We start from the raw sequence: 24,100 nt of genomic DNA, 5'->3' as shown, positions 1-24,100 counted from the left end.
TTATGCAATAAAACTACTCAAAAGAAGGCAAACAATAATGCAAGTTGAATTAAAAAAAAATACAATTCTAGGGGTATTTTGAAAATCAGTCTTTTAGACTACTACGTCATATCTAATTTGTTTTATTGAAGCATCAAGTTCAGGTGCTCCACTGTGAAAAAAGTGACAAAATGATTCCATTTAAGGGACATGGTGGACATCAGGTCCCCTATCGTCTCTCCTCGGGGGCCACACTGCCCAAAGGGATGTGACGAAAAAGCCTGCAAGAGGGCTGGATCTTCTTGGTCCTTGCTGGGAAAGACCACTAAAAATGTTGTTGGGAGGAGGGGCAACCTTACCCCTTCCTCACCAGAAAAACTGGGACCTTTTTTTAGGGAACTCTGTTCCACCTTGGCCTTTCAACAATTCAACAATTCGGAAATCATACATGCTGTTCAATCAGCAAGTAAAAAAAAAAACACGTCCAAAAAACGTGCAATCGTAAAATAATCTAAATAGTGCTCCATATGAAGTGTCATACTGAGCATTATCCTTTTATGGGTTATTTTGTCATGAATATATATATATATATATATATATATATATATAATAAACACAGTGACTCTTTTGTGTGCAGTATAGGCTAGTATATATATTCACAAGGTTAAGGTAAATGGGTCTCATTTACTATTTTTGATAGATATGTAAATCATTCATGGTAAATATTGTGCAACAAACTTACAAGTCTGAGTAAAGGGGAGCTTCTCCATTCTCATATGGAAATCCACCTCTGCACTTAAGAATCATTTGCATATGATGTCATGTTTGAGATGTCACATCCGAAGGTTTTACCATGGTTTATACACAATTTCCTACTCGTATATGATTTCCAGCAATTCTGCAGGTACATGAGCCAGCATAATGTCCAGGGCCTCTCATATACGTTCTTATAACCTAATCCTCTATTTGTTTTACATTTTGTGTGGAGTTATTAGAAATCCAAATTCCACTGCAATAAAAAGTTTCATCTTGTTGCATTAAGTGTGGAGTATGTGGGTGTGCAAGGATCCCATCAGAGGATCAAGTTGGCCATTAAAATTGAGATAAAGTTTTATCAATTAATGTTTGCTAAATTCATCATTCTATATATTTGCCAGGAAGTAGGCTGGCACAATGTAATGATTGCTCTTACTGTATGGTGTCTATAACATGTTTATTTAAAACATCATTTTTAAAATAATATGTAATAACCAATAGAAATGCCAGAATTCATAATAATTATTTTTCCTTTTACATAAAACAAATATGAGAGTTTTTTTTTAAAAGCTTATGAGTCATCGGTGCTTTAGCAACCCTAAATGACATGATATATTTCCCCCAAAAATGTAGTTTCAACAATGTGCATCCAAATTGCCCTAATGCGCCCATACATTTCTTGCCAGACCGCATCCAGCACAAATATGTACAGTTTGGTTTAAAGACATATGCCATAAAAATTGCTAAAATTTTACTTTCTGAATACAAACAAATTCAGTCAATACGTTTTCAATCATTTTTAATCTAATTTTATAATCGGATGTGTCATACTATTCCAGATATGAAATCTGTAAGAGCGTCATTTCAAAACTTGATACTGCTAAAACACTCTTTAATTTTACTGTTAAATAAACCGTTTTAATTGTTTGGTCAAATATATAACAATATATCATATATAGTTTATAGATCACTTTTAATTATATTCTTTTTGGAAGTCTCTTTCTTACCAATGTCAAGTTGTTGCTGTTCCTCTGTGGAATCCGGCTCTCTGCTCATGTTGATATCTAAAAAGAGTTAAAAAAAAATTATAAGGACATTATGCTGGAAAATAGAATTATAATAAATATAATTAGACTTTGAAGTTTGACAGAACACATCACATTATCATATTCAACAGGTGGGAGGTGGCTGCCATCATCCTAACTCTACAGATGCAGTCATCTATCAGTAGATATGTTTTCTCCCTTGATCTATACTTTTCTGACCACTTTGTCTCACCCAGGTTTCTTGCTCCTGGTGATCACCTCAAGAACTAGCTAGATATGAGTCTTCCAATTTCTGCTATTCTTAAACCAGGTTAAATTATGTTTCTGCTATGTTAAGACTAAACCCAAAATTGCTAAACTCCTCTGGATCTCGCAGCTCATTGTAACTAAAAATGTTATCGATATGCTCACCTGATCTCCTCCTCTGCACCCTCGAAGGTTTATTCTGCGTAGTAAATGATAAGCTAGTAGCTCAGGGTAGTAGCTTTGCAGTGTTTTGAGTTTCTCCTTTTCAGGTGAGGCTCCAAACACAAGAGTGAGTTGGCGAGAAGGAATATTTTATACAAATGATGCTGACCCCCTGAGAGCATTTTAACCCTTTATGGACAGGTAATCCAAACAGATAGAGCTCAAGATTTGCATAGGCCTTAGGCAGCCAGTTGCATTGGAGTTGTTACTAGTAATTTGCATAAGATAACAATGTTCCAAGTTCAGAGGTTTTAAAGTAGCGTAGAAAAAAAGGCCCTAACTGCAAAGGCAGGAAAATTAGTAGTCATTACATTGACAATACAGAAAATACTACAACACAGACAAGTATCATATTGTATGCATATCACAATTCACAGCGCAAAACCAACAATGCCCCCCCCCCCGATATATCCCCAACAAAACAGAAAACAATATTTAAATCCTGTTATATTATTATTAATATAGTATGGACCCAACAAAGAACAAACAAGTTCATATATTTTTAGATTCAGCGTACAACCACTCTTGTATGAACAAACATCCTACAGCAATTTATAAAATACAACGAAAAAAACACAACACACATTTTATCATAATTTAACACACGATTAAGGCAACTGCACACTAACATTCTTTTACTACACATTTAACACAAAGTACTGAAACCTCAACATAGTCCTGACAATATATCCTAAGTGAACAACCTAAATCCACCAACACATCTCGGACACTCACTTACATGCAAACTTCTGAGTACGCACATACTGGCAACACAATTATCCATTAATTATAAAAGTATACTGACGCACAAATCTCAACTTAAGTAACATGATATATAGTAAACAACTGCAACATTTTTGTAATGAAAATTCCAAATGCTATCATATACGAATAAGAAGTATATGAAAACGTTTTAATACATGCATCATTTAAATGGCTTTTGCGGAAAAGGGGATCTTAAGATCTGATTTGACTGATCAGACATCTGGTTCAAAAAGGCGTATCTGCTGAAGCTGCAAAGCCCAAGAAATCGCCCGATGGACACTATGGTTCACCTGTCCGAATTAGCCCAATAATTGTATGTACTGTTCATGTACTAATGTACTGATATGCATAAGATGTATTTTTAAAACAATGCCTGCTTTGGAAATGCATCGGCAAACTGATAAACAGATAACATTTACGTAGCCCACCCACATATGTGGTCATGTTGTCCACTTTTTGAAAAACTATCCCAGCTAAAAGGAATTCATTCACAATGCTTTAATTCATTGATAAGTGATCAACTGCAGACACAGTTGAATAGATATAATCTAAATAGAAAATGAATTATTGTGCCAGTAAAGTGGATCAGTTACCAAAATAAACTTGCCCTTAATCAATACAGTAAAAAAACACTGCGTATATATAGTTTCATAAAAGCATAGAATCTGATGGCAGTTAAGACCATGCAGCTCATCTTGTCTCAGGTCATTTTTGTGGATATTAAGACACAAAACTTAATCAGTCCTTGGGTTCATCTTCAGGATCTGGGATCTGTCTACCCCATACATGCTTAAATTCCCTCTCAATACTAGCCTTTACCACTTCTGTTGAGAGGCTGTTCCACTTATTTACCACCCTCAAAGTAAAGTAAACCTTCCTTGCATTACTCCTAAGCCTCTGATCCTCTAGTTGTAGATTATGACTTAATTCTCATTTATCTTCCTTTAAAATAAACTTTCCTCCTACACTTGGTAAAAATGTTTCTCTCACATCTCCTCTCTTGTCTCTCATTCAAGCAACACCTATTGAGATCATTTAGCCTTCCCTGATAATTTTTGTGGTGTAAACCATTTTAATAGCCCTCCTCTGAACTCTCTCTATATAATGTCTTTTGGGAGAATTGTACAAAATACATATAGATGTGGCTTCTAATTAGGCCTGCCAAGTTTTGCTCCAGGTGGTGAAGCCTAAAGTAGACAGCGTTACATGCTGCTGCGTGACCCTCCAGCATTGAGCTCCAGGCTACCCGGTGCAGAAACAGGGTGTCTGGAGCTCATTTACCAGTGTTCTGGGCTGTGTGTGTCTCTGAGACATACACAATTTAAACATAATGCTGTTGTGCACAGTGCAATGACAGTATTTTTATGCTGGCACAGACCAGAATTTGACGGGACAGGACCAGAACAAACGGAAATGTCCTGGCAAACCCAGGACTGTTGGCAACTATAGCTACCACTCACTGGGGTGGTGTCAATGTATACATTGTAAGAAAATCAGGTGACTTAAAAGGCATCTCACATATTTATATACCTGAGAGCTTCGTAACAGAGAGACGGCTAGCTATGCATGGGGCTCCCCTGTCTGGAGGAACAACAAACTGACCAGGAGAGCTCCCAAGCATGCTTATGGCCTCCCTGACACACAGTGATGTTCATCCAACATCTATACCAGAAAGTAAAAGGGATGGTGTTTACAAAAACAGTTATAATGCCACTATGTTTCTATAAAATTAGCATCTTTTTGTTTTTTTTACTCCATAATATAGAGTGCATGTGCTTTATCTGGCTTCACATTCAAATCAAATGATGAGCGCAGCCAGACGTTTGGGTTATCCCAGATTCCAGCCTTCGCCTGTGTCTCCACCGCTAGTCTTGTTGAAAGCTTACTGTGTGATAGAGCCTCATGTTTTGCGGTCTGTGTGTAGAATTGTTTGTTAGCAGTCAGTGTATGAGTGCTCTGCGAGGCTTCAAGAGGCAGAGCAGTGGGAATTGGAGTCGAGCCCGGATCTTAAGACTTGTCTTTCTTTGTCAAATACACACAAACTGTTTATCTAACAGCTGAGAGGGGAAAAACAGCCAAGGCACTTAATGATGTATGAAAAGGTTTACATAAAGAACAGATCTTGGGGCAATTTTTTGCGGTCTCACAAAATAAGCTAAAGTATTTCTCACCTTCCACCCCCAATAAATAAAGAAATGTATAACTTTGTATTATTCCAATTCTTTCTCTTGATCGATATTCATTTTCAAATTTCCTTATATAACTTTTAAAGCCTCTCTGGTCATGTTCTCGTATAATCCCCCTTTAACTTTTTTATTTTTATTTCTTTGTATGTTATTAGTTGAAGCTGTTTGTCTAATGATATGATTGAGTTTGAGATCAGATCAAATTTAATGGCCAACATTCACAGAAATCCAGGTAGTTCCAAAGGCTTCACATACATTTTCTACAACAGTACGTGAGAATAGTGCAAGCTAGGAAGGGGAGTGTGAATCGGTATAGTGTAAGTGGACTCAGGAGAGGTAAAACCTTTCGGACAATCGCATTGCAATGACATAGAGAACGCAATGCTGCTTTTATCAGAATGGAGGGATCAAGATGCACTAAACAGCAAAACCCAACCTGAGACCTTCCTGTCTTTTAGTGGCCAATTCAGTCAATATGTGGACTGTTTCATGAAAATCATTGACTCATATTTCCATATGTAGGTATTTTTTTTCTGGCACATGGATTGCCAAAAGTGAATATTTTCGCATTTTTAGGAAAAGGGACAGTGAGATAGAATAATCTGAAAAACATATGGATATATATATATATATATATATACACACAGTATATATAGATCAGTTTTGTACGATTAAGGTGAATTTAAAGACCCAAAGCAAACTAATACGAAGGAACAAAGCGGATGAATGAAGTCCAAGGGGAGGGGGGTGATGGTAGTGGTCCTTGTCTCTACATAGTTATGTTTCTGGCAAGATTTCCCTTAGTTAAGAGGTACCTATGCACTAAAAAAAATACATATTACTTCCAGATTTAGAAGATATGTATTGAGATTGCTGAATTAGTGTATTGTGTCTATCCATTGGACGCCACACGCAATGGTAGAGAAATGAACTGTGTGTACATCTGATCATTGTCCACAAGGGATCTTGGTCAAGAGATGTATTTTTAAAATCATAGGGGGTAGACTCTCCTGTTTTTCTGCAGTGCCCTTAAACATATGTGTGTGGAGGGGAGAGAAATACAAATTCACAACTGATAACCAGGTAGAGCCAAAAATACACTTGAGTCACTCAAATCACCTGTGATTACATTTCAGCGCATTACTTTAAACATTTAAATACATAAAGCGAATCAACACAATAAAGGAGGAGGATATATGTGAAACAAAAAAACTACCATATATTTAGAGGATATAGTCTTAAGCTAGAGGGGCAAAAGTTTAGAAGTAAACTTTAAAAATAACTTTACTGAGAGGATGGTGGATGCATGGAATAGCCTTCCAGCAAAAGAGGTAGAGGTTAATACAGGGGAGAAGTTTAAGCATGCATGGGATAGGCATAAGGCTCCCCTAGATATAAGAGAAGGCCAGGGACTGGGCAGACTGGATGGGATGAATGGTTCACACATTCTAACTTATTTTATCTATATAGTATGTAGAACTGTACACGAAAAGATAAGCATTGCATTTGAAAAGGAGTTGTAATATCTAATTGCACCTACTTCTGTGGATGTGGGATGAGGGATGGGTACACCAATAACCTCCAGGCTCATCTCATCACTATATCTATGTATATGGGGGAAAATATGCCTCTATTGGACATAACTGAATTGGGATAGCAAACAGTGCTGTTGTGATAAGCTGATAAGCAGCATGCATACCTGGGTGGCTGTATTCCAGATTCACCATCCTGATCAAAGTATCTCTGTAGCTTTCTGCTGTTGCCTGTATTGTGAGTGGCACAGAGGTGGTGGAGGAAGAGGGATGGGGTGGAGGCTGGCGCTTTCAGGGCAAATGGAATTTCATTTAAGAGAAGCCACCACACCTCTCAGGTACAAGCCAACATCCTGCGCCCTTGGCTAAAAGCCTATGCAAAACAACCATTTGCATATAGTGACTGGGCAAAGAAAGGAGGAAGAAAAGATGAGAGCTGTTGGCAGTTGTTGAGACCTCTGTAACCTACTTTTTAAAGCCAGCACCTGTCCGCCCTTTACTGCTGTAATTACCACCCTTCAGATTACTTTATCCCTTCTATCTCTCCATTGTAGCTACCATCAATAAAAGATAACACGTAATTGTGCTATTTTGGGTAACATTATTGCAAAACTCATATCTCTTATTTTCGAGATGGGGATATGAATGATGATGTAAGAAAAGTATCATATGTGTACGTCATAGCGAGAATTTTATTACAATACAATGCATGAATGTTTTAGGAGTGACCGCAGAAAGTAGTAGTGTTATTATTTGTGGATGCTTCCATAATTTCATTGTAATCATATTTTATTTTGTTTGTTAACATTCATGATACAAATGCAAATAAAAAAAAAAACCTGTAATTAAAGAGATAAAAATGGGTTAATTATATTATTTGGGGTATTATACCAATATTGTAATACATTCTTAAATTGTTGTTCCATGTATGTATGTGTGTGTGAGAGTGAATGAATAATATTTTGGAATCCAAAATACAATGGCATTTTAACACATCATAGGGATGATATATTACGTTACAAGAGCTCTGAAAATCAATACTTAAAAAATATTAGAAGGAAATAAAAACACCTCAAGGTGTGGAAAGGTTTTTCTTCAGCATTGAAGACGAGTGGGAATTGGATACTAATGTCTGTTATCACCCCACAACAAACCTTGTAACAGTTGATGCAGGTTTTTGGGATCGCCTGCCACCTGCTGGTTGATTGATGAAATTCATTCCAGTTTGGTAACTATTAGCAATTGCAAATAATGATTTCATTTTCAAAAATTTCAGTAAATGAATACATTTATTTTTTTCTCATTTCCTTACTCACATTATCTGAACTAACTGGTTGCTGAAGCTGGTGCTCAAATCCACATGGAGGACCCAGATCGGTATCAACACCTTGAGATTAGTAATTATGCCTGTTTATGGGATTACATTAAACGCATTCTGATTTTTATATATTTGCTGTAACTGTGTAATTTAGGGGTGTGTGTGGTGGGATGAAAAAATGTAATCCCCAGCTAGGAAGCCTCCACCCCCTGCCCTCAGGTTAGAAAACAACAGGTTTAAAAAAACAAAAAAAACAGGTACCACATTACATTTACCTATCCATCATCCACCGTAAAAAAAAAAGTAGGTGCATGTCCACTGATTTAATTTCTACTTTTAGTTTATATGTAGGTATTTGCGAAGTGGGAGAATTTAACCCCTTAATGACAAAATGCAGTTTTCAATGGGTTTAGGAACCGCCCATTGTCCTTAAGGAGTTAAACTCATCCTCAAATACTGTTCCTCGTATCACCATATGTTGTGAGATAGAAAAAACAGAAATAGATGAAAGACGTGTCTTGATGATTGTTTGTTTGTGATATGATCAAAGCTGGAGGAACACAGCTGACCAGAAACCCCAAAAGGCTGGAGGGACAAGCCACCAGTGCTTTAGTGCTATACTACTACTAAAAGACTCCAACCGCAATGAACTCTGTGAAACATTTCGCAACGTCTACATCTTGTGCGTTCCCTATTTTCTCTACAGTTAGTGCTGCCATTTGTTACTTTACTCGTCCACAACAGTATTCTTCCTATATCTGTACTAAGGTTAATTAATAGCTTTCAACAGATACTGGAGTGTGCGTGCTAATCAGTACCTCCCAAAGGTGGTCCAAGGAAGGAAAAGCAGTGAACTCGTGACATTGATGTTCGTAGGGGGGCGAAGGCTGGCCCGTGCGGTGTAATCTACCTAGGTACTGTAGGTCAAATTCCCGCAAAAGTTAATGCTGGTTCCGATAGAAAGGTAGAAAAGGTGTCAGAACACACAGTGCATCGCGGTTTGTTTTGTATGGGGCTGCATACCCGCAGACTAGTCAGGGTGCCCATGTACGCCTACAATGGGCATGTGAGCATAAGAATTGGAGACCAATATTAGGCAGGTGGTCATAATGTTATGACTGATCGGTCAATCCCCCAAAAATCATAGTTTGCCTGGACTGGAAAAGTACCCGATTTATTGTATCTTTTTATGTCTCAAAAAGATCTTGTCATGTACTATTCTACTGAATATTATACAAATTTGCTCGTCCCTACTAAAGCACTAAGTCTGAACATACAAAAGGCATAGAAAAAAGTAAAATGTAATAAGCTTGGCAACTTCCCTTGCCTTTATACTAAATTCATATTTTCAACATAGGCACTCCAAGAAAAGCACTATAAATCCTTAACATTAAATTTCTAGATATGCAAATGGTAGAATGACCAGATTGTAGTTATTCTACAGTCATCCTCCTCAAGAAATAGCTTCTAGCCCATTGTCGTTCCAATGCAATTCTCAGTGCTATTTTTTCGGATTATGACATTATTAAACAAAACCTTTAATTGATTGTATATTTAAAATATGAATTGAATGAATTGCACCCATAGATTATGTCTGACCAAATGTAAAAGTCAATGCGTTATACAGTTTCTAAATATATATACGCAAATCTGTGGGACTCTGACTCTACCACAGAATAAAAAGGGCTGCATCAGCAAGTATGTGAGAGATAGTTGTACCCAGAGAAAGAAACACGGCATATACATGGAGTGGGAGATGTTCCAATAAATACATTATGTAAAATTAAAAATATAAATTTATTACAATACAGGCATTTCTAATGCAACAGAGAATAACAAAACACAGTTGAATCATACAATTTGATCACAATACAAAGCATCATCATACAAAGGCCTTTAAAGTTGGAATTGCAAAGCGTTGCAAAAGAAAATGGAATGTGAAAGTCACTAAACAAAAAATAAAAAAAAAAACATTCCATCAGGCACATAAATATACTTAAGACTAAACACAGACATATTTACTAAAGTGGCGATGCCTTAAAGTGCGTGCTCCTGTAAAGCTAACGTTCCTCCCCAAATGCCATCTTCTCACATGTATTTTAAAAAAATGTTTAATAAGGCAAACTGTGTGTCAGGCACATTGCCAATGGCAAGTACCAATGCGGCATAAAGCAGAGTTCACGGGACCATTTTACTAAAACACTGTATGGCAACATTACGCTAATGTCAATAATTCTAACTACAGCATTACTATGTATGGCTTTTTAAACAGATATGTCCAAAAAGGTTTCGTTTTCCGCACTAACATAAAGCAACTTGAATCTGGCTTTGGAAGCCCGAACCGCAGTCACGGTCATGCCGCAGTAATGTCTGTGTGGAAACGATCATGTAGGATACCGCACACGCTGCTCCAAGATTTAGATGCTCGTTTACGCACTTTTGTAAATATGCCCCATGGTGTTCAGTGCAAAGGGACACTTATGGAATGCCTGTAAAAATCAAATATTCACCGAGGTTTTGCTTCCATCATACTGTAGCCAAAAAATATTCTGTACAAAAACAGCAATACTACTTAAACTAGGTTGCGATATTCTTAATGTACACGATCAGAATGACATACAAGTAAAAAAAAAACGGACTGTTTTCATTAGCTAGCTAGATGGCATTTGTTAGTACCACGTGACGATTATCACAATCATTTATACAAATGAAAGAATGAGTATGCATAAGGCACTAATTGTGTGTAAACATTACCGGAATGGAAAGTGATCATTAATGGGATTACTATGAAGTATATGATGTTGAGAAAAATACTCTAACCACCTCAAAAGCAAACAGAAATAGTTAAGTTTTGGATCTCAAAGTGGATCTTCCATAAAAAAAATATTTTTTCTTGAGCATAATAATAATATAGTGCTGTATACAACAAATGTTTAACAAATAAACGTTCTTTAGGTTGCCAGTCATCTGTTATTGTGGATGATTTCCTTGCTCAGACACCCAATTGAGATGATTATTTATGGCGATGCTAATGCAAGTGCGATGCAATCCTATCCTCCATAGACTTTCATTAGCTAGTGTCATACTGCGTGATAAAGAATAAAAGCACAATACTTCTGAAAACTTATTTCCACTGGTATTAAAGAAATTTGGTGCAAGTTCTGCTTAAAAGGAGATCTATATGCACAGTGCTAGTGACTAGGCTATCACAAAGTGTAATGTGGAAATATATGTCCATTCCATAATATGCTCACCAGAAATGCGGGATTACAGAAGAAGAAAAAACGTGCAAGTGGTAAGTAAATTTGTTCTCCCATTGCTCCATATAGTACAGACATAATTCACATTCTCTCATGGCATGGAAATATATATAGTTGTAAATGCTACATTTGTTTTCTTAAATTTTACATATCTATTCATCAGCGTACATAGTCATTATGTGTTAAAATATGAATTAAGTATGTTGTGACTGATAAACCCACCCTTGACTATAGTCCCTTCTATTATAAAGTCTGCTGGAAATGGTTTTGATCATTGGCCTACTTTTATTCAATATGAATAATTTGAACATTAACTTAACATGCAAACCTTTGTCTCATCTTATTTTAAGCCTATTCAGTTTTTTCTACAAAATAGTTCATTTCTTTTCAAACACAAAAAAAATACATTAAGACCATTGCAATTACTGACTATCATTTAAGGCTCATATTACCAATTATTTCAGTTTCCTTCCGTATTTTGATTATGTTGCTTAAATATATAATTTTCCACAGCAGAGGGCAATATTGCTTCACTTACATATATAAACATTTTAGAAGCACATTTACGTTGTCTACCAAAGTCGTTTTAAAATGATTACAAATGACACATTGTTAAAAAGTTATGTTATTGTTACACCGAAGAAAAGTCATTTCATAAAAATATAGCAATCTATATTGAAATATGATGGAAACAGGCAACCAAGGATTTGTGATATCCAAACCTGTTCCAAGTGGTGACCGGTATATTGGCAGGTAAAGCTTCATTATCCATTCTGGCCTGTAGACCCCAATTGAATTGCGGGTAATTAATACTGGTTAACTCACAAGGTCGTAAATAAGTGCAGAAACTACTTCTGAAGAAATAAGGCACTTTGGATGGGCTGAACACTTCATCTGGTTGTGGAGCAACAAGCACCTAAGGTTTGTTGAGGCACATGGCAGTTCTTGGTAGGTTCAATCATTGTGCAACAGAATGGGACAATCCTGTCTCTTCCTAATGTCCGTAGGAGGCACAGAGAGAATACGAGTGCTCCGAGTCAACTTTAACATTTATTTAAATGGCATTCTAAAGGTTCACAGTATAAGGCATCTCTAAGGTGGCAAGATTTATAGGATCCTGAGAAGATCTGGTCCCATATCACTGGCAGGCTTGAGACCTCCAAATTCTGACCCAACAGAACCTGTTCTAGGTCTCCTCATCCCACAGACAGAGTTGCTTCTGTGTGACATAAAACAAGAAGTTGTAACTCTTTTGGCAACTTCTGATTCCACACCTGTAAGAAGTGGTCCTTCCGGAAGAGTCCCTACTCTTGCAATATTTCAGACTGCATGGAATCCACTCCAAGCTTAGGCGATACGAGCAGATACATGGTTTCCAGTCTATTGAACAGAGCTTGCAGGTGGGAAGGTCAGGAATGGAGGAAGACTGAGGCAGAACCTCAAACATTGAGCCATCAAATCCTGTAAAGGGAGAGCAAGACATGAAGACAGACGCAAGAGATTACATCTTTGGTACCATAAGGCAGGGCTTGACAAATTTGTTGTGAATCTAGGCGCCAGGTAAAAAAGTTAGGAGCCAGGATTTTTTTAAACTAACAGTTGGTCAGGAGTGATCTGATCATCATCAGCCCAGTTACTAAACTCACAGCATTTGACCTGGAAGCACCCTGGACTTTCAGGTCAGTGCTGTTTTTTTTTTTTTTTATTATTATTATTTTTTAACCCTTTCAATGCTGATGTTCCATTGGAGCACAGCATTGACTGATATTTAGTCCCCACAAGGTTGTGGGGACAAATGTTAACCCCTGCAATGCCACGAATGTGTCATACACAATTGTGGCATTGAAGGGGTTAACACTGCACTGTCGCTCTCAGGGAGCGATCAGGCAGCAGGGGAGGGTTGGGGCTGGTGTCCACCCTCATGTGGAGACCGAAGAACCCTCTCCCCCCGTCCCTGAAGCTGCCTCTGGCAGCTGGGACTCAATTGCTGGTCTATAGACCAGCCATTGCAGGGGGAGTCTCTGATGACTGCTGTAGGCTTCCATGCCATCACAGGGCTTGTGGGGGCTCGTTTTTGCTTCTAGGCAGACCACCAGCAGCAGAGCCCCGTACAAAACGGGAATTAACCCCTAAATGCCGCGGCATTGAAGGGGTTAACGCTGCACTGTCGCTCTCATGGAGCGATCAGGCAGCTGGGGGGTGTTGGGTCAGGTCCCCACACTTGTGTGGGGGCCCAATCAACACACAACCCCCTTCCCTGAAGCTGCCTGTGGCAGCTGAAAACACGATTGCTGGTTTTGCAGCAACCGCGTTTTCAGCCTTCAGGCTCACTCCGTGGGAGTGATCTCAGGCTCGGGGGCGGGCTCTGAGTGGCTGTGCTGTCTGCCCAGACTCCTGGGCATACAGCAGCAGCAGCGCCCCCGTGTGGTGACTCAGACTCTTACATCCACAATTTTTTCTGGAAAAAATTTCACTTTGTCCTAAGGCATTGTATATCTGTCTCACCGTTTTCTAGACCTCATTTTAGGTCTATCCTCAGCTAGTCTTCCATTGCCTAATGACTTTCTAAGCCTTACCTTTCTGTAGCCATATACGCACATCATCTTGTCTTGTATACATGGCCTCTCTAGCTTCAGAGCAGATGTTGTGAATATGAGGGCTTAGCTGGACAGCTTTAGTAAAATTAACAGCAACATCCATCTGCAAATATTCCATTCCTCTGATCTCTTCAGCCTGACGTACTGTATGTGGATTTTTCTAAGGAAAACAAAAAGCAACACTGATTAGGTGGCATTTGGGATACTTCTCTATTCTTTCTGTATTAAGCAAAAAATGTTGGTCAACAGCTCCTGCTCTTTCTACAGTTTACCAAAGGACATATTTCACTAGAGACTTCAGACATTTCAATGGCTTTTGCAGCCTTTTACCGTTTTATCTTCCAAACTTTAACAAGCAGAGACTATAGGAAAAGTAGAAACTGTCTAAAAATCTTATGATTTTGTGTTTGTGACGGATACAAACACAGACATAAGCAGACATTACGGCCCACAAAGTCACTTAGAGAAGCTGATGTTTTCCATAATTTCGAAGTGTAATGCAAAAAAAAAAGTTTTTTGCTCTCTGCAAGATTAAGCAAAGAAAAAAACCCACACAAACACTTTTAGTTGCCCTTCAATATCCCACACCCCAGACTCTACATAATTCAGAATCAAACCCTACTTTGCATTGCATCTTTCAGATTTACCAAATAGGGATTTTTTCACTCTGTAAAACTTCACTCCTCTTTCAAAGAATGAATGTCAGCTTTCCACGGCTAGTGTGATATCATCAAAATACGGGCGCTGAAATGTTTCCTTTAAGGGATTGTCTCGACAAAGTCTTTGCTTGAAACTACACACGGCACTGAATTTGTATCTACTGTGTTATGTTTTGCAGCTATAACTTGACAATAGTAAAAATGAGTTACTCCATTGAGCATGACTTCTTGTGCATTGAGGCATAACATTTTCCAATCTAAAAGGAAAGCCACTTTAGCCTGTATTCAAAGTGTTTCATATTTTACAGAGAATGGCGCAAGGTAAATGAGAAGTGCGCAGCCGCCGGGTAATTCTTGTTTCCAAGATTCCTTGATTCTTTAAAAAAATATTTTTTATTCCTTGACCTTCAGGGTATTGCTCACAAAGACAAACAACTAGCAGCATATAATCATCCTATCCCTGTTATGGATTGATATTCCCACAGTTCAATACTTTCCACACAAAGCAATTTCTTTAAGAATGATAAGGCTTTCCTACTATTTTTGCATAGCTGAATCTGATTTTTCCCCATATGCAATGGAAAGCGAGGCATACTTTCTTGTTCTTTTTTTGCAATTAAAATACAGTAAAGCAAAAAAGCAGTCTGCAATATAATGTACCTAGCAGTATTTTTGTAGTGAGCTTTGGTAATATCCTCCATTAGTTTTTAAATGTGGCTCAATTCTGTGCTCTGCAGCTGCCCATTAGAAATGCACTATTGTAGACGGGTGAAATATATGGCTCTAGACCAGGGGCATCCAACCTGCGGCCCTCCAGCTGCTGCATGACTACATCTCCCATCAGCCAGCCCCTTAGCTGAAAGAGCATTATGGGAGATGTAGCCCTGCAGCAGCTGGAGGGCCGCAGGTTGAAAGCCCGTGCTCTAGACCAACTGAGCATTTTTACACCCAGAATGTCCTCACCTGACGTAGCTTGGCCATGGATTCGCTGGGGATGATCTCATTGTTCTGAAGCTGTGTAACAAAACAAAGTGCCTGGAATTGACTCTGTCCTCTCTCCAGCTCCCCCAGGATCAAAACGCGGAAAATCTTGACATTCTGAAAACAAGAATAAGAAAAAGTGAACGAAGGCACCCAGAATTATTGTTGTAATACGTAGCAATTCTGTTTACATTTGCTTTAAATACAGAATTAGCATTTTTTAGTAATGCCGTTTACAAGTAGAATTCCATCGGTGTATACTTACCAAAGTTAGACTTTTAAACAGCATTTTTCAACTTTGCTGAAGTATATTTATGTGCAGTTAGTAATTACAACATGGCGCAGAGTTAATTAAATGATTAGCACAGGGCGATACAGATGTACAAAGTACCGGGTGATGAACCCACAGCGCAGACAAGCCATAAATGACAGAAACAGAGGCATCCACTGCTAATCTGATTGAAAGGTTGATAAAGAATAAATCACATTTTAAAATATTTGAAAGTGCCTGTATCGATGTAGTACAATGTGATTTTTCTTAGCATGATCACCTCCAAAAGAATAACGATACAAACGGCCACCTGTGTAACCAACCACGAGAATTTTCCAAAGAAAAGTTTGTCCAAAATATTGCTTGCGTGGACTAATGACATTATTTCACTCTACATATTAAGCAGTACTTTAGTCTAAGTTGTACTTTATGAAATGCACAATGAAATTGCCCTTACCGAACTAAGCTAGCCCCAGGTATAGGGTATATCAGTTTCATACATTTTAGTCTGCACCCTGATCCTTGCGAATAACTATGGTACACATTTTAATAAACCTCTCATTCAAAAATGACTCGGTAGAACGTTTGTGTAACGGATGCTGGACCCTAATTTTATGGAAATTATTGGGACTCCAGTTTTACATTGACTTACAGCAGTTAAAATTTTAGTTTTGTGTATTTGCTCCTGTAATACATTAAATCACCGCTGAATAACCCCACATGCATAGTTTTTTTTCATATTCCAGAAGGCCATATCAATCGCTTACACGGGGATACAGTATCATACTTTATATTTATATCATGTTTTTTTTTCCTCTCTCTCTTTTTGTAGATCTCTGCTTCTGGTAATCGGCTTCCTCGAATTATTTCATTTCCTTTGGGTTGACCATTATTTTCCACTTTTTGATCAGGAAGCAGGGCGAGTGATCAGATACCCACATTGACGCCCGCTGGAAACTGTGTAATTGGACTGGGTGAAATCAGTACTTTATCAGAGGGCTGGTACATCAATTCTGTCTACGCGGCCAGGAGTCGAGAGAGTTCTGGCCGTCTCCGTATACGTGTTTTAAAAACCCACCTCATATGTATAGATAACTTGATTTTCTCGGGATGTGCATGACAATTCCTCCCCATTAACATTTATCTGCCCAGTTTCCACTTTTTGTGCTCTTTGACAATCAGCTGGTCTGAAGTTAGATTATAACCTTCAGAACTTTTCCTTGCACACTTTTGATTGATTGATTACAATTTGATTACTTGATTTTACATCCAATGTTGCTTATTGTTGATGATCAGACAGCCTTTATAAGGATGAGAGGACGAAATAAAGGAGAACTCAATGACGGGAAATCAATTACCGTATTTGCTCGATTATAAGACGAGGTTTTTTTTCAGAGCAAATGCTCTGAAAAATACCCCTCGTCTTATAATCAGACCTCAAATAAGTCTGACTAAGAGAAGACTAAGATCCAGATCCCCCGCAGCTGCAGGGGACCTGAATCCTCCTGTCAACCCCCCCACCCCACTTACCGGTGCTTCCGAGTCCCCGGTGTGTAGCCCAGGACTAAGCACTGGGCAGTGTGTAGAGCTCTACGCGATTTGCGTACACAACTTCCGCTGCAGCCAGGAGGAGGTGCGGCTAGCAGCGTAAGTTGTTTACGCGAATCGCGTAGAGCTGTACATGCTGCCCCGGCTGCATGACAGGGGACTCAGAAGCTCCGGGAAGTTTGGGGGGGGGGGGGAGTGTTAAATGAGCAGCATAACGCATTTCTGTAGGCAGAGTGCTCCGTGAAATGCCTTTTAACCCCCTTAATGCCGCTCTGCCTCCAGAAATGCCTTTTTAACCCTCTATACGCCACTCTGCCTCCTGAAATGCCTTAAACCTCCCTATATGCCACTCTACCCCATAATATGCCTTTTAACCCTCTAAATGCCAGTGGCATATAGGGGTATAAGGCATTTCTGGAGGCAGAGTGGCACATAGGGGGTCAAAAGGCATTTCATGGGGCACAGTGGCATTTAGAGGGTTAAAAGGCATATCATAGGGCACAGTGGCATGTAGGGGGTATAAGGCATTTCTGGGGCAGATGTGCATAACTGGGGGGGGGGTCAGGTTGGAAAATAGAAGGAAATAAAACCAAAATATTTTTCTCAATCATAGCTTTTATTAAAAAAAAAAAAATAGTTTATTTGAATTAACATTTACTGGTAAAACGTTTTTCCTATAGGGTCGTCTTATATTCAGGCTTTTTCTTTTTTCCTAAATTAATATTCAGATTTGGGGGGTCGTCTTATAATCGAGCAAATACGGTAGATAACGCTGGCCCTGTCACAGACTTCCAGCTTCTCAGGTTCCAAAAAGGGAACTTTTAATCTATCTTCAGACCAGCTGATCGGCAAACAAAGAGCACAAAGCAAAAGGTTGTTTCAATTAAAGAAAGTTATGTTAACAGTTTAAGACCTTTTATATTTATAAAACCAGCAAGACAATCGTAAAACAAAGAACTCCTGCCCCCCCCAGGCTGCATGAACTGAAGTCCTACACGGAGGGCACCAACAGAAAATTGGATACATAAGCATTAATTACGAACTTTTACGCAGCATTGACTTGATTTTGGCGATGTAGCGGGTTATTCCTCTAAATCTTATGAATGATCGATATTTTTTCCCTGCGTCATGAGGCGAGGATGCATACCATTTTTCGTTTTGTATCTGGTTTCTGTGTTTCCAGGGCCAGCCTCCCATGTCCTTACTTAACACAGGACTAATTTTTACTCCAGAACAGAAAAACTGCCAGAAAAAGAAATTTCTAACCACGACCTACATGTGAGAAGAGAAGGAGGGGGGAGGAATGCCGGGGGGGGGGGATAAAACAATATAAAATGGTGAGATTGATGATTTAGCTGGCCAAGGTAAGACAGAGGGAACAGAAGCGGGAGAAAACAGAAAAAGATAAAACAAATGCATAGGCACATTGTTATTAATCAATCCATCCACCCCCCCCCAAAAAAAAAAAAAAAATCATGCCAGATTTAAAAGACAAAGTTCAGACTCGGGATGGCTGTGGAGAATGCCTCCCACGTTTATTGGAACACTATTACTAACGCGAGCGCAAACAGAAATATTAAAAGGACATACAAATATACAAATAGATCTGCTTTGGAAAGGGAAGTAACTGGAACTATACGTTATTGATTACAGATTGCAACGGTTTAGGCGTAGCTCGTAAAGCTTTGTTCCTATAAAGGAAGTCCCCTTAAAATAAAAAATAAAAAAATTATAAAAAAAAAATAAAAAAATCGTTTTGTTCCAATAAACTTCCTTTATCTGCGATTGCTAAGTCATGTGATATTTTCGGTAACTCTTTCTGTCCAAACACTCGACTGAGTTTATGGTAGAGTAAAAGTCTGTTCCACCATAGACTTTCATTAGAAATAGTGTCTGGCTGGGTGATAAACAATAAGACACTTTATAGTTTACAAAAGGCTGCATCTATATCTACATCGTAAACTTGCGATCAGGGCCCTTTTTATCTAATAGTTTTAGTCGGTTAGCGCTACTTATCATACCTTTTGCATGTATGTTTTGTAAGCACTGTGTAAATTGTTGGCGCTATATGAATAAAATGTAATATATAAAATAAACAGTATCTTAACACATTTGTAACCAGTAATGAATAAAAAGCAGAATGAGGCCGTGAATATGAGAACTGTAGTCGTATGTGATAGAAAAGGCATTTTCTTGGGAAGAATCACTCGAACAGCAGCGATTTTATTTAAGCATTACAGAGGATGTGGCTCACTGTAATACAAGTTCAGCGAGTATCTCCACAGTTTATTACTCTGTGAATTACCATGTGGCTTTTATTGTATGAATTTATTCCATGTGCTGCTTCAAAGCTTTTTGGGGCCCTGCCAGAACCACGGGCAGATGGAGTAGAGCTGAAGGTTAAAAACAATGTGAGGTTTGCTCACCTGAGCAAAAATGTACGTGTAAATGCCAAATCGCGCGCTGGCCAGAGAACAGGGGCATGGCAGCAAGAAGACAAGGAATATCCAAACATATTTTTATCTCCTTTATCTCACTTTCACTGATAACATTATATTGTTGCTGATCTGATGAGAACATAGAGATTTCCACTGCGCTGGTCATAGGTCAGTTATACTGCACACTTGAGCGAAACTCCACTAACAGCACAGTTGAGTTGATTTTAGTTGGAAAATAACAGCAACCCGGAGATACATTAACCCAGAGATTGCTGGGAAGTTGGGTTCTGACGGCAGGCTGGAACATCGTTTAAGATGAGCCGAAAAGAAACCCAGCTCCAGCTCCTTTCAATAATAAATTAAATAAGCAAAGTAAAAACTCAATAACAAAATGGGGGTTCCCTGTGCCCTCTGTAACCCTAGGTGCTGGGCCTCATCCCCCCTACTCAGTATGTGAATGAATGGGGGCATGGTGCTCATCCTTACCTACTTCCCTTCCTGAATGCAAGGTTCAAAATGAACCCTTTAGGGGTATGCGATCATCCATATTCTGTTCTCATCCACCAGACGCATTTGCTTAACAGGGGAACTGGGAATTGTTGTTATATTTTATTTACTGAACTAGACTTCAAATTTGCTTGCTGTAAATTAATATACAAGTTTAATATACCATTTAAGTTCTAGCTTGCAAGGGCTGGGCATTAAAGTTAACAACTTAATGAATTGACTCCAAAATGAGAAGCAGCCTGGAAAGTAGTATGCATCAGTAAGGAAGCCAGGAGAGAACAATACATCATCCATTTTATCCCAAAGGACTAAACAGATGGCTGGTGGAAAGCATTGGGATATGTATATGTATCAGTAGAGCTGATACCACTACAGAATAACATTCACTTTAGAAAAGGATTTAAAAGAGCAATACAAAATAAACCCCTTTTAAGATCTCAGATACACCTGAGACACTTGGCATAGATGTGAATGGACCAATATTAGTAAGTGGTAGAGACACCTATTCATTCAAGAGCTCATGAGTCCCCCCGCTCCATATGCTAAGAAGAGGGCCTCTGAAGTCTGGAAAGCTTGTGTAATTTTACTCTGTGGACAAGAAACCATTAAAACATAGCATTATATTCAAGCCATAAAATAAACCTGCTAATAAATAATGTTCTCAGAGAGCCAATTATATCATTCATAGTATAGAACCTGTCCACTCCCTGCTAATCATTCTAGTATGGAGATAAGAGGAAAGTAACTGCTCTCAGCTGGTCAAAAGACTCAAGTGACATGTATGTTATACCACTTAAAACTGTCAGATCATAAACTTTTACAAACCAACTGCAACTTTAAGACTTCTTTGGGAGAGTCAATTTCATCATTTGGAACATAAATTGGTGAAAATGAAATGTTTTTATTTGTCACAAGACCCCCCCCCCTTTCTTTCTTTGGCAAAATATTTAGGTAGTGAATTAATCTCTGTTGAGCGATTAATATAAATTGAGACTAGTCTCACCTGCTTAAAGTCCGCCAGGTAGGTGACAAAAGTTCCATCGGCCTTTCGAAACTCAAGAGTAATGCAGTCTCTCTCGCTGTCAGCCTGCAAACTCTCCTCTGTTACCTGCCCATCATCAAGCCTCACCCGGACCTTCAGCTCGCTAAGGCTTCTTTGGCAACACCACAGCAACGGGACTATTAGCCATAAGAACCACTTGGGATCCACCCGAGGACACATCACCAAGCAGACGTTGCCAGGATGGAGAGAGGAGGATCCACAGGAGCTCAGAATGACTGAAGAGAGGAAGAACATTTGTAAGTAACTCGCATGTCACCCTGAGATGGAAGAACGCATATAGCGAACACATGGAGTTGCCCAATTGGTATTCCCCAAGATATTTGTGACTCAACTAGTTATCCAAGTCCCTTGCAACAAGCCCCCCAGTAAATGTATAGATCTGTAAAAGCAGAAATATGAAATACAGCATATGTACATTAAACTAATCAACGAGGATATAAAGCATTCAAATGAAAAGTTTGAAGTCAGACGATACTCAGCAAGGCTTATAGAGAAACAGAAGGAAGAAGAGTTAGTGATGGCACAGGAAAAAAGTAAAGTGAACTAAACAACAACACCACGAATAATAAGCAGAACTGAAGCAAAGGGCAGACTCTGATAATAAGCGACACACTGGTTGCCACTCCGCCTCCAAAGCAATAAATGAAGTTAAAACTGCTATAAAGTCTGACGGGCTGTCTGCACTTGTGAGATTCCCGTAACTTAAAGCCATGCAATAAAACCCGACGATATGATTACAGCGGGTGGGGGGGGGTGGGTAGGGAGGAGATTACCGGAGAACTGAATTAAAGGATATCATCCCGGTACGATAGACAGAGAGGGCAGAGAATAACAGGGCAAAGAGTCAAAGGGCCTGAGCCCGTTCCAGTGAATGGGGACTCTGGGGAAGAAGGCACCAGGAGTGAGACAGGAGGAAAGCGGTCAGTTACGGAGCGCGGTGATGGGGCAGAAATCCGGGAAACCCGATGTAGGCGGGATAGATGCGGCTGCAGGAGGTGAAGAGGGCGAGGGAGTGCAAATACCCCCCAGTCAGTTATAGGGGCACTGGATTCGCGTGTCCACGGAAACCCCCCGGTCTGTCTGTTCCCGGCACCCTGCCTCTGTGTATTATAAAGGCCGGCTTCTCTGTACCTAGCCAGGCTCAGGTATCGGTCGCTCCGGGTCATCCAGGCATATTCCAAGCTCGACCGTGTCCGCGGCGAGCCCCACTCTGTGTTCCCCAGGCCAAGTGTGAAGATCCTCCGTCCAAACCAGACTTGGGTCTCTGGATGTTCTCCCCCAGGCGGCGGCTTCCAGAGCCGTCACTTCCTCCAGGCCCAGCCCCCTGATTTAAAGGGACATGCACATGCAATAGGGAAACGGGGCATCGGTGTCGGGTAAAGGAGCAAACTAGAGAGAGAAAAAAAAAATCAAAATATGTTTCGAAAAGGCTAACCGGGGCACGGAAACAACGGCACTCGGGAATAGCTGGAGTGAGCGCCAGTGTAATGATCACTGAGACGTGAATGGAAAATAGTACAAATAGAACTAATCCGACGGGATGGGCTGGCCATACGTTTCGTATGGAGATGTATCGCTCCGCTCGATTTCGACCTCTTGGTGATATTGCTTTTGCGTCCGAGTCTTGGAGATTAAAAGCAAACGAGTGACTAACAAACATTGGTTTGAGCGCACTGTGTCTTTAAAAGCATTTCATGGGGAAATCGCCTCACATATTCCGAGTGGGTTTATGGATAATTGGCGATTCATATGCAAAGTTTATCATTAAGCAAGAATAATCAATTGGTTGCTTTAGCAACTGCACAACGTTTACTAAATTGAACTGCCTCGGTTTAGGCTAAACAATGGCGACTTATTAATGCAATAAAGTTGAGAGTTTCTTAAACTCAGTAAGTTCTGTTAGTCATTACTGCAGGATTTGTGACAGACATTTCAGTAGGTGCTCTGTGGGTACCAATTGCAGTCACGCATGGGCGTAGGAACGGGGGACGGGGAGGACCGATACGATAATAAAACAACCACCCCCAGGGCCGTAGAAAGGGAGAAAGAGAGGCACTCGCCTCCCGCATCATGCTGTGCTCCTCCAATCGAAAACCTGTACGGCACCCAGGCGGAGGAGAGAGAGAGCGGAGCGCCGAGCGGTCCCTCATGAAATAATTTTCAACAAACGCTCGGCGCTCCGCTGTCTCCTCTGCGTCAGCGCTGCCCTGACTGCCTGTCTGTCTCGACGCCGGCGCTTCACACAGAGCGCCAGAATATGACGTTATATCCCGGCGCTCTACAGTGTAGCCGCGCTCTCCCACCACAGGACGTCAGCAAGGTAAGTGAACAACAAATGGGGTAGATGGTGAGATGGGGTAGACTTTGAGAAGGAGTCAGAGGGGTTAGTGATCTATATTTGCTATTCCATGTTTTCTTACATTATTTATGTATACCTGCAAATATAGGGTTTATATGTCTGATTCAGTTGATCCAGGCCTGCTGTGCTGTTTCCATCCGTTGTTTATTTGTTCTATGCCTTTAGTGCTGAGTTAACATGATATTTTCAGTTGATCCATACTTGCAAAGCTGTGTTTGTGTGTTATTCTGTTGATCTATATCTGCAATGCTATGTTTCCATACATTATTTATGTATACCTGCAAATATAGGGTTTGTATGTCTTATTCGGTTGAGCTATACATGCAAGTAGGGCTGCAACTAACGATTATTTTAATAATCGATTAGT

At 39.6% G+C, this 24,100-nt stretch overlaps 2 protein-coding genes across 2 annotated transcripts in view; both read right to left on the bottom strand.

The window, feature by feature from the left end:
- The window catches only part of POU2F3 (POU class 2 homeobox 3), a 39,467-nt gene extending 32,540 nt beyond the window's left edge, over positions 1 to 6,927 (bottom strand). Inside the window, exons 1-2 of the mRNA XM_053451502.1 lie at positions 6,900 to 6,927; positions 1,743 to 1,799 (exon numbers count right to left, since the gene is read on the bottom strand). Of these exons, the coding sequence (XP_053307477.1) occupies positions 1,743 to 1,799; positions 6,900 to 6,927 (85 nt within the window). The remainder of the gene's footprint in view (positions 1 to 1,742; positions 1,800 to 6,899) is intronic.
- A 4,525-nt stretch (positions 6,928 to 11,452) lies between these two features.
- On the bottom strand, positions 11,453 to 22,733 carry OAF (out at first homolog). The gene is made up of 5 exons (XM_053452246.1): positions 22,506 to 22,733; positions 21,315 to 21,589; positions 15,530 to 15,664; positions 13,887 to 14,067; positions 11,453 to 12,771 (listed from the first exon to the last, which is right to left on the bottom strand). Exons 2-5 carry the CDS (start codon positions 21,531 to 21,533, stop codon positions 12,497 to 12,499), a joined length of 810 nt encoding a protein of 269 aa, XP_053308221.1. The 5' UTR covers positions 21,534 to 21,589; positions 22,506 to 22,733; the 3' UTR covers positions 11,453 to 12,496.
- Positions 22,734 to 24,100: the final 1,367 nt, after the last annotated feature.

The sequence above is a fragment of the Spea bombifrons genome, chromosome 12, assembly GCF_027358695.1.
Source record: "Spea bombifrons isolate aSpeBom1 chromosome 12, aSpeBom1.2.pri, whole genome shotgun sequence".
Taxonomy (NCBI): Eukaryota; Metazoa; Chordata; class Amphibia; order Anura; family Pelobatidae; genus Spea; species Spea bombifrons.
The sequence above is the reverse complement of the archived record's forward strand: the minus strand, read 5'-3'. Positions and strand labels throughout refer to the sequence as shown.